Source organism: Hoplias malabaricus, chromosome 14 (assembly GCF_029633855.1).
Source record: "Hoplias malabaricus isolate fHopMal1 chromosome 14, fHopMal1.hap1, whole genome shotgun sequence".
In the NCBI taxonomy this organism is placed as follows: domain Eukaryota; kingdom Metazoa; phylum Chordata; class Actinopteri; order Characiformes; family Erythrinidae; genus Hoplias; species Hoplias malabaricus.
The window spans coordinates 22,273,506-22,284,703 of NC_089813.1; the positions used below are offsets into that span (position 1 = coordinate 22,273,506).

General features: G+C 37.4%; 1 protein-coding gene across 1 annotated transcript; it reads right to left on the reverse strand.

Moving 5' to 3' along the window:
- Positions 1 to 3,801: 3,801 nt before the first annotated feature.
- Positions 3,802 to 10,284, reverse strand: enkd1 (enkurin domain containing 1). Its single transcript, XM_066644441.1, has 8 exons — positions 10,184 to 10,284; positions 9,382 to 9,529; positions 9,052 to 9,270; positions 6,708 to 6,868; positions 6,391 to 6,549; positions 5,977 to 6,119; positions 5,698 to 5,834; positions 3,802 to 4,763 (listed from the first exon to the last, which is right to left on the reverse strand). The coding sequence occupies exons 2-8, from the start codon at positions 9,464 to 9,466 to the stop codon at positions 4,603 to 4,605; spliced, it is 1,065 nt and encodes a 354-aa protein (XP_066500538.1). The 5' UTR covers positions 9,467 to 9,529; positions 10,184 to 10,284; the 3' UTR covers positions 3,802 to 4,602.
- Positions 10,285 to 11,198: the final 914 nt, after the last annotated feature.

The following is an 11,198-nucleotide window of genomic DNA, read 5'->3' on the forward strand; positions in this document are numbered from 1 at the left end:
AACAGTCTGTGCGCCATGAGTAAGTTGTGAAAGAAGCAGTTAGTGAAGTGAACAGAATTATTTATTAAATGCATCCACACGACATGATGACCCCATCAGTTTAATCTCTTACTGGCAGCTGGCAGCAGGAAGTACCTGTCAGTGGCAGCTGCCAGTCAATCAATTGCAGCCGCCAGTCAGCCAGTCGACCACTGGCAGCTGCCAGTCAGTTGGTTGCAGCCACAAGTCAATCAGTTGCAGCCGTCAGTCAATCAGTTGCAGCCGCCAGTCAACCATTGGCAGCTGCCAGTCAAACAGTTGCAGCCGCCAGTCAATCAGTTGCAGCACATAGTCGGCCATTGGCAGCCCCCAGTCAATCAGTTGTGGCTGCAAGTCAATAGAGTCAATATTATCTCTTTAGTTTCAAAGTGTTTAAAAAATCTGACACACAATATAACAGACTATTGATATCCTGAAGATGAAGAAATTTTACTGTGGAATTTTTGTAATGGCCCTGTGAACATAGCATGTGATATGACACACAATTTCGTCTACTGAATCTGAGCAACTTCGAAATATATTGTTTGAATTTTTTTGAGCTTGAATTTTTTTTTATCTGAATTTATTAACCTTGAATAATAACAGTGAAAACGTGTTCTTGAAAATTCACAAGTTCTATTCAAGAGCAATTATATTCAGATGCATAATTTCAGTGCAAAACAAATTCAGTGCTACAAATTCAAAGGTGGTAATATTTCAAAATCTAATGAGACAGATTTGGTTCCATAAATTAAGCAGGTCTTCAGACGCCATAGTAAGGGACCGTTGTCAAAAATTTTATCCAATAGTTTGTAAACACCTATTTTAATTAGACACCCTCTAAGGAAGAAATAAAAAATGCTCATGTAGTGTTTTTTTTAAATATGCAAGATGTGTATAATGAATTAAATAAGCAGTTGCAATGAGCATTTCCACGTTAAAACTGAAGTGTCTCAAAGACAGCCTCAGAGACAGGGCAGATTCAAACAGCAAGGGTTTCTTATGTCATAAACCTAAGGAACCAATCCCATCAATTTTTGGGATGGAGTATTCAAGTTGCAGAGAAGCAATGGAGGTGGGGACCATCTATAGATAGGCATACTGAATGAAGGCAAAGGTGAAGGGTTAGGCCTACATCTATGGGGGGAATATTTTTTTTATTTGCTAATAAACTCTAAAAATATAGCTTTGATGGCAGGGATCAATTTCAGGTCCAGAAGGTAAAATATTAATGATTTATGAGTATTAGGAAGGAGGAGGTGGTAAAAATAGGTGCAGAGTTAATTTGAGAAAAAAACAGCATTCAGGCATGGCCAAGCATAATACTGTAGGTGAGACAAGGCCAGGATCTTGTACAGGATACACAGGGTCAGGTGCTGAATCAGGGCAACACCTGGAGTAAATGGGTTGTAGGTTCATGGTAAAGCAAGGGCAAAATTGTCCTGCAAAAAAAGCTTCCATTGACCAGGCAAGAGAACAGACAGCAGGTGAGAGAGAGAGTGCAGTCTGGTTGCCATTTACCAGAAACCTAAATAAAAAAGCTGTTAGGTTAGGTTATGACAGGGTTAATACAAAGTAGTACAAAGTAGTAATATGAAAAGCAGCTCTAACACTAATAGAGTAAGAGTAACCTGAAAGTGAGTGATTAACCAAAAGCTTGTGTGAAAAGGTTGGGTTTTTAATCTAGATTTAAAGATTGAGAGTATGTCTGAGCCCCAAACAGTAACCGGAAGGCTATTCCAGAGTTGAGGAGCTTTGTGAGAATAGGTTCTTCCTCCTGCAGTGTTTTTCTTAATTTGAGGAACAAAAAAGTGGACATGACGGGAGATAAGGTATTTGAAGTTCAGTAAGATTCTGCCGGCCTAAACCATTTAGAGATTTATAAGCTAAGAGGAGTATTTTATAGTCAATGTAAAATTTTATGGGTAGCCAGCGTAGGGACAAGAGAACTGGGGTTATATGGTCAAATGTTCTAACTCTAGCTCTAATTCACGCACAACATCAGCTAGAGGGATAAAGAATGAACAATCTCTCCAATAAATACCCTTATTTTCAGAAACAATATTGAGTAAACAGATGTCTACAAACTTTGTCAATATAATATTACTTTTGTAATTGTATTTGCATATTATTAAAACAAAGTTTTAACTTAAATTGTAACTTTAAATTAGAAGCAATTTTTCCTCAAATTAATGTCTAATTACTGAGAATCAAATATTTAATTTGAAGTTATTTTAGAGGCTGCTAAATTAATCATGAATAATATGCTAACAGACTTTTTTCTGTATATTGTAAATTACATTAATAACAAAATTACCGTTACATGTGTGGTTATTACTAAAAAATATTTATTCACATTACAAGGCAGTGTAACATTAGTGCAATATTAAGAGTTTATAAGCGTGAATCTAAAGTCCTTGCTTCACTGTGTAACAGTCTGTGCAAACCTCCCCTTTAGGGCGGGGAATTTGAGAAGCTCCAGTCCTAGAGGTTACATGGTGTGTAGTAAGCCGCTAGCAGTTAGCATTCCGGACACATACATCAAGGCTAGTTTATAGCTACTACACCATACAAAGCCAGGTCACACAGCTGCTACCCCAGCCGTTCATACATAAAGGAAAGGACAGCGGGGAGCTTTTTAATAGTGTTACTGGATTCAGTAGTCTACACTAAGATGGAAGAGTGCAGTCTAATTTTCCTGTACCAGCTTACCCTCTTCTCCTTGGGGTCACTCTACTGGCCCCACCCCTCATTGGAGAGACCCTTATCTATATACATACATTTTCTTTCCCGCTTCTCCATTTCAGGGTCGCGGTTTATCTATATACCTGCACCCATAAATAAACAAAGAGGTCCCCTCTCTTAAAGGCACAGCGTAGCTGTAACCGTTACAACTGTCTATTTAAATTTTATTTGTACAGTCACAGTCGGACCCACGCTACGTAGGGCCCTGCAAATGAGGGAGGCTCCTCATGTCATGTTAGTGAGGGTGTATGGCAAGCGGTTTTAACATTAAACCGTGTGACTGGATTTATATTACAAATATTTTAAATTCATTGATTACTAGATATATTTCTAAATTAAGATATCTGTAATTATATTTTGACTAGGCGAAATAACAAGTTGAGGTATCTTTAATTACATTTTGACTAGTGCAGCCTTTCTTTAAAGTGTGGGCGTGTAGGTATTGCGGGTGGGGCGCAAGGAATTAGCATTTCATTTTTAATGAGCCGTCTTAATTAATGCGTTTCTGTTTTGCCTCTAAAGCGTACTCAGTAAAAAGAACCCACTCACAATGGATTCAAAATAAAAAATATTTTAAACATAATAAAAGAACATTAGATGGGACACCAAAATGTGTCTTGCCTGGAACCAAAATATGCTTTTATTCACAAACCTTTATTTTGAAAATGCGCCATAGAAATTACCGCGTTTTTGAGTCGGAGACACGGTGGGTCTTTCAGCCTTTATTAAGGCGCTTGTTCAAATATAAAGCTGTTCTAATCATCAGCTTCACTGGACTCCGCTTATAAAGTTAGTTTTTAACGGGTCTGGGCTTGAGGTCAGTAACGAGAGCACAACAGATAACAATGGCGGCTAATTACAGTTATGAGTGCGGCTTGTATATAACTTAGGGAAACAGAGGAGGATCTGAGAGTTAGTAAACCTTAATATATATATATATGAGAATCAGGTGCAACTGTAAAAAAAATCATCACAAGTTGGCTCACAGAGTTCAGGTAAGAGGGTCCCTTATTAAAATTTTGCTTAGGGCCCCAAGAAAGCCAGGACTGGCTCTGTCTACAATGAATCTCAACCTGAGACAACGTGCAATAAAAATGATGTTTAAAAGTACCTTCAAAACTACTTCTTTTATCACAAATTGCAGTGTTACAAATTACAAAAAATTCCATTAAATTGCAACACCAATAAAAAATGCTGTGACCAGTACATAAAAGTCCCAGATACTGCATATTTAAAGTCAATACTCAAGAAAATTAACATTCACACCTTAAAATAACTTTAAAATATATACATAAACATGCTCATGAAGAAGACTTCCCAGTTACAAGAACACATTTTCATTAATAAAATTTCCTATATTGGTTCACACTGAATTATGTATGGTAAGTGGTAAGTCCATGCATGTGTTTTCTTCAAAAGGTTTTTTCCCCCCAAAATGTCAGCAAGTCCATATTGTTTGGTACTGATTTCAGTTTTATTTATTTCTCCTTTATACTTAATACACCAGTAGTTGTTCACACATAGCAAAATGTTTATATTTAGTTAAATGCTAAAATGATAGGTTTAGAGTTATATGCTTAAATACAATTGTTATCACCCAAAAATCCTAGTCCTGAAACTTGGGTTTAAAAAAAAAAATTAACTTCATACTTTACTCTGAAGAGGTGTTCTTTGAGATTTATGAAATAAATACCACGGATCTTCAATGTTTGTGTATGTGCAAATATGTGTAAATAAGAAAAAAAAATTCAGATAATTTGAACCCAAAATATGCAATCAGCTTGAGTAATGTGACGAGTAAGCAATAAATCATGAACATATTGTTTAGACTAATGATGTTTAGGAGTTATTTTTTACATAGACTTTATCACGGGAGAATATCTTGATGGCTTCCTCGACTTCAGAGAGACGTTGGTCGAGTTGTGCACGGCGAGCACGAACACCTACTGTGTCAGCTCTGACTGGGAGAGAGAGCAGCTCATTCACCAGAGACCTGTGTGCTAGAGAGAGAGAGCAAGATAGAGAGATCACCTCATCATAAACCACATGACTGCTGTTATGTACCATTAAGAGACAGAAAATTGGTATCATCCAAAGTGGTGTTTTCAAGACAAAACAAAAGAATTACATGAAGAACTTGTCTTTATGAACCTGAATATTACTCATCATTCATTCAGAAAGACATTGAAATGCATTTAAACTTTTCAAAGATGTTTGAAAAAAGCAGGTATTCTTTTATGCTGTAATACTGGTGATTGGTAATTTGGTAATTTACAGTGTTACAAAGTTTATCACCTTTTTTAATTAAACACATCATCTAGTGAAGATAATTATCTTGTTAAATGTCTATGCAATGTTTTTTGCTTTGTTTTTTGTAATGCTATTATGTACATAATGAATGAATGCCTATGAATGAAGACTATCACTTATTAGCAAAACCTGTTAGGTGCAGTATCATGCAACAGCTAAATGGAGAAATTAAAACTGGGAGGTATTTAAATATATATTAATAAAAAATGTTTTTTTAAAAATGCACACAAATGAGTCTCCATCAGTGTCCATCTTGTATTTTAAGGAGAATGAACACTTTTTTTTTAAACACATGTTAATTAAAATTTTGTAATTGCTTTATCCTGTTCCTGTCTCAAGTGGGACTGGAGACTACCCATAATCACTGGCCACAAGCACCCAAAGGAAACCCACTCAGACAAGGGGTGAACACAAAACCTCTCACAGAATTTGTCCTTAGGTGGGGACTGACAACCGCAGGACCCTGGAACTGTACAGAAGCAACTTAGCCTAATTCGACACTGTTGTCCGCAATATATTTTAAAATGTATTTATTTTTTAAATTAAATTTATCCAGGCATTTGTGAAAAACCAAACTGATATTTCAACCAAAGGGAGTCTCTAATAGAATAATAATAGACATACTTTCTTTGAGAGACTTCAAAGTTTCCTGCCTCTCTTTTTCTGACATCTGAGTATGCCCAACAGGTACAGAAGGATCAGGAGTGTTTCTCCTCTTTTCCTCTTCCTCTTTTCTCCACTGCTCCCTTCTCTCCTTCAAACTTCAATTTGTGAAAAGAGAAACAAATATGAGAAACTTTCAATGGCCATCTATTGCCACCTATAACAATACATACGGCAGCTGCAGATGTGTAAATTAATCTCTCATGTAGTTCTATGGAAAACATTGATATAACCACTCACTACTGTGGCACACATCCTTTGACTGCACTTGGAGGCTGCTTGTTTCGCAGGTCCTGTAGGGACTGGGAGCGTTTCAGTGGTGTTTTTCGTGCAGCACGTGCATTATGAATCACAAAGTCCACAAATTGTCCGTTCGCCTTCATCTACACAGGCACAAATTCAAATATCACAGCTTACTGATGGCAGTGTGATCACCAGCACATGGCATAACATACTGAACCTAATACATTTCCACACAGTGAAATGAATTAGTTTTAATATTCATCACACTCTTTATGTGTGTTGCCAATATTTCATAATACCCACAGAGCAAATAAAATTTTACAGTTAGGATACATAGGATATATGAAAGCTTTCAATTTCAAGAAACTATTTACAGTCATTTCAAGAGCAGGAGGAGCTCTATATATATACCTCTGTACATGAGTCTGCTGTTTGAGAGTTTGAGTCTTCTTCAGAAGGGGAAGCTAGCACTGAAAGAGGGCGACAAGGCTGTGGTCGTCCACCAGCACCACATACAGAGTGGGCTCTAAGAAAATTCTGGAATTCTGGTCTTTTAGGTGAGGGTTTCTCCTTCCAAGAAAATGCACAGAAAGAGAAATCAAGAACACAAGCATAAACTTATACACGGCATTTGCCTTCTTGGGCTAGTGGCCAAATATGACACATTACGACAGAGAATTGTGACATCTATCCGTAATCAAGACCATGCATAACAATTGAACATTTACCATGAATCTGGAAGGAATGTCCTGGTATTTCGATGATATCCACAGGGCTTTAACAGGAACTGGCTTTGTACGCTCTTTTTGTGCCTCCTGCTCACGGAACCGTCTCTGGATCTCACGCAATCTGCGCACGTTCTCTTTACTGTAATCATGCATTGCAGGTTCTAAAGGAAGTAGCAAAATAAGTGAAAGGACTTATTACATACGTAACTAAGAAGAAGAAAGGTGTTTCCCCACCATTGATTCATATTAACTAATAAATATTAATAGTCCTTCCCATTAGAAGTTAGTCATCCTGTAACATGGAGGAGCTAAAAGTGATCTAATTTACATCTGCTACAGCATCAAAAACTTAAAAGGACAGTCCTTAAGTTAGTAAGTTTGTGGAATTAGAGGCTTCTCTGGTTAGAATATGTAATTGCAACAAACATGCAGAAGAATACTTTTAAAACATTTGGTGTGGTCTCCTTTCAGAGCAAATAAATTTGATGATTAGTCAGACTGAAGTATTCACAGAGAGCTGTGTCAATACTTGATGAAGGAAATTAAATATTAAATATTGTTGTCATTCAAATTATTATTTTTAATAATATAAAATTGTATTAATTTTATTTCAAACCACTTATATGACACTTAAATACATTTTGTTATTCTAAAGAAAAAACATGAACAGTAGTTAATTCTTATTTAAAGGTAAAAGTATTATTAACTTTAAACTCAGGTTAATGTAAAAAAAAATTGGCCTCTGAATTTGTATTCTGTGTAATTGAGCATATAGTTTTGTTCATTTAATACTTTCACAATATACAGATCAATCTTGTACAGCAAACAGAAATTTGGAAAATTGGGTCCCAAGGCCTCTTTGATGTGCATACAGCTAAAATATACAGCAAAAGATGACTTTACTGGCTTTTTAGGTGTAGACAGATGGTCAATTATTGTAGCTATTCCGATTATTTGCCATTATCAGCAAAAAACATTTTAGCTAAAAAAATGTACAATATTGTAGCAAGCTCCATCAAAACATATATGCAGATGTATGGGTTTTAAAATTATGCTTTCCAGTTAAATGACCATTGTTGTAGTCTTGGCTGTAATTTGCTACTTTAAATTTAGTAAATATTTATAATATGGGCCAGAAGCATCAGTCAGATTACATCTTCAATACAAAAAAAAGTTTTTAAGTTGTCATGTGAGTAGTTTACCAACTTTTCTCCCACTTTCATAGTAATTTGTTGTTAGCCTGAGTAGTGCATACTATTTTTTATACTAGTTTTTAAAATACTAGTTTTTATTAGTAAATTTCATATAATTCAGATTTCTTAATTCCTGAAACATGTTATTTGTATACTGTTTTGTTTACTGTTACCTTTAATTTCAATTTAACTTTCAAATTTCTACGACCAGGGCAGAATCCGCATTGTTCCTCTTGGATCCGAGGTTCAACTATCAGTCGGACTCTCTTCCCCAGTACCCCCGCATAGACCTTACCGGGGAGGCTGAGGAGTGTGATCTCCCTATAATTGGAACACACCCTCCGATCCCCCTTTTTAAAAAGGGGAACCACTACCCCAGTCTGCCAGTCCAGAGGCACTGCCCCTGATGTCCACACAATGTTGCAAAGACGTGTCAGCCAGGACAGTCCCACAACATCCAGAGCCTTGAGGAACCCGGGGCGAACTTCATCCACCCCCGGGGCCCTACCGCCAAGGAGTTTCCCTACCACCTCAGCCCCAGCGATAGACGAGCCCCCCCCCATCAGGGCTGCCCGTTGTCACCGGTTCTGTTCATAACTTTTATTGACAGAATTTCTCGGCGTAGCCAAGTGGCGGAAGGTGGTCTATATATATATATATTAATCACAAATCCTCTGCTACCATTATACTCATAATGCTTTAAACCTTTTTGAGAATTGGACCACCAGAATTGTAAATTTACTGGTTTAGACAGACTTTCAGGTTGAGGGGGACTAGGTGGTCCTGAGCCCTGCAACTTCAACTTATTCTCAATTATGAGGATCCCTTTGGTCTTATTGGGTGCCAAGTACCTAACCAACCCCATTCATTTCAAACTGTGTCTAAAACAGTACATTTCAAATTTTCTTCATTAATTACTTTATGACAATACTCAAGGTTACCGTCATTTCCAAAAATATAATTTCTCTGCAAATGATCCTCAGGGTGATTTGGTTCCCTTCACAACCCTTGTGAACCATTAAAGAAGACAACTGAAAATACTAATACTGATACTTTGCTGTGAATGGTTTGTTAGTGCCAGTTACCAGTGGTTTATATGCATATTTTATGGCTATCACTACAGATGTGAATATAATTAGCTGTAAACGTACTGTGTTTTATTGGGCTGGGGACCAGGGAGACACCCTCAAGTCTAAGCAGAACCCCCACCTCTCCTTTCTGGTTTCGTTCCAGGATGTGTGTGGCATTGCGGCCAATGCGAGGAGGTTGAGGAGCACGGGCACTGTAGCAGCTTGGATACAAAGAAGGGTCTGGAGCTAATGGTCCATTCAGCAGAGCTAAAGACCCATTTCCTTCCAGACGACCACGAGCTTCACAAAAAAGAAAAGGGAGACAATGAAAAACAGGATGAGAATAAATGCGCGATTACCTAAAATATTCACATGCTCAGTTTCACATTAGCTTTAAGGCCTAGTCCTTACCAGAGGCAGGTCTTCCATAATATTCGGGGAAGAGGGAGGGATCGGGAGGAATGGGCCCCGAGATTGTAGAAGGTCCCTCACACATGATGGCAGTGAATGCACAGTGAATTTGTATAAAAACTTTTTTGAGCAGCACTTATTGCTGAGTCTAGGCAAAAATAACATTTGTTAGGTTTTCAATCCAAAATTAATTAATTAACAGTAACCTAGGGTGACATGAGCTGAAGTGTCTGGATGACAAAATATGAGGGTAATCTCACCAGATAATAGAATATAACACACATACATTTTCAAATGAGATTAGTACATTGCTCAGATCTCAAAGAGAAAATAATCAAGTGACAAAGGTTTTGTCCAAGATCTAGAAGACTCTATCTTGTTATAAGATAACATGTATGTCAGGAGTTCATAATGTATAGATAGGATGACAAGTGCCATTACACATCATTAGGCTAATAAGAATTATTATAACGGTATAGCTGTTATATAATTTGGGTTTTGTGATTAGGCCCAAAAATATATTTACTGGATTTTTGTCTGTTTTATAGTATTTTATTTATTTTATGGCATTCGTTCAGTTTTAAAAATATGAAATGGAACAAAAAATATATATTATTTAATCTTTTTAATTAATCTCCACTGAATGCAGCTGAGAACAGGTGTCAAAGCAGCATTTCATGCATAAGGTCATGGAAGAACGTTACAGACAAAACTCGACGGACTATTAATAAAACGGCGCATTAAACACAATCAGTGTCCAAGTAATTTATAAAGCTCGTTAAAAACGAATGAATAACTTTACCTTTCGTTTCAATGCTTTCTGAATAATTTAATTTCAGTTAAAACCCTCTGGTCGAGTAAACACGCCGCCTGATGACGCAGAGGCAAGCAATCCATCTCCATGGCAACGTCTTAAAGACACAGTAGAAGCGGCGCCGTTTTGATAAAAATGGGCCATGTCCCAATCCTTCCCTACGCCCTAAAGCTGCAAGGCTTTAAGACATACGTTTGAAAACAGAAACAGGGCACACACTGCATAACCCTAGGCTAAAAGCCCATTTCCTCTCTCCATTTCAGCCTTTTCAAATACATGACCCTCAAAATCAATTTAACTTCATCTTGACAAGTCAAAAACATAACAAATCAGACAGAGCTCTTATTTGCCCTTTTGAAAAATGTACACTCATGAACTGACCCACTGGGGGAAATGCAAAGCACAGAGCATTTTTAAAATACACCATTTTAAAAATAATAATTTTATAATGCTACTTTATAATTGCTACTCTTTGCTACTGTTTAAAGGAGCAATATGTAATACTAATATCAATAATTTAAAAACAGAACTATAATACAGTTTCAAAACAGTGGAGAGAGCCATCTGTCTCCCCACCTCCTCCCCAGACGTGATGCTTGATCAGCTTGCCAGTTTGAAGAAAACTGAACAAACAAGCAAGAGACAAGCAAAATATGAATGAGCAGTTACCATTTCCTGCATTTACAAGCCTTACTGTCCAAATCCACCTTAAAAATTTAGACTAGACAAGGCTAGTGTTAAGGGTGGCATAGTGGTGCAGCAGGTGGTGTTGCACTCATGCAGCTCCAGGGGCCTTGAAGTTGTGGGTTCAAGTCCTGCTCCTAGTGACAGTCTGTTTTGTGTTTCTCCCCGTGTTCGCATGGGTTCCCTCCAAGTGCTCCGGTTTCCTCCCATGGTCCAAAAACACACACTGGTAAGTGGATTGGTGATTTGAAAGTGTGTGTGTGTGTGTGTTACCCTGTGAACAACTGGTGCCACCTCCAGGGTGTGTTCCTGCCTTGTG

Coding starts and splice junctions, on each gene's coding strand:
- enkd1 (XM_066644441.1), bottom strand. CDS start 9,466: ATGTGTGAGGGACCTTCTACAATCTCGGGGCCCATTCCTCCCGATCCC. Junction 9,271..9,381: donor TTATGGAAGACCTGCCTCTG/GTAAGGACTAGG, acceptor TTTTTTGTGAAG/CTCGTGGTCGTCTGGAAGGA. Junction 6,550..6,707: donor ACATTCCTTCCAGATTCATG/GTAAATGTTCAA, acceptor TTTTCTTGGAAG/GAGAAACCCTCACCTAAAAG.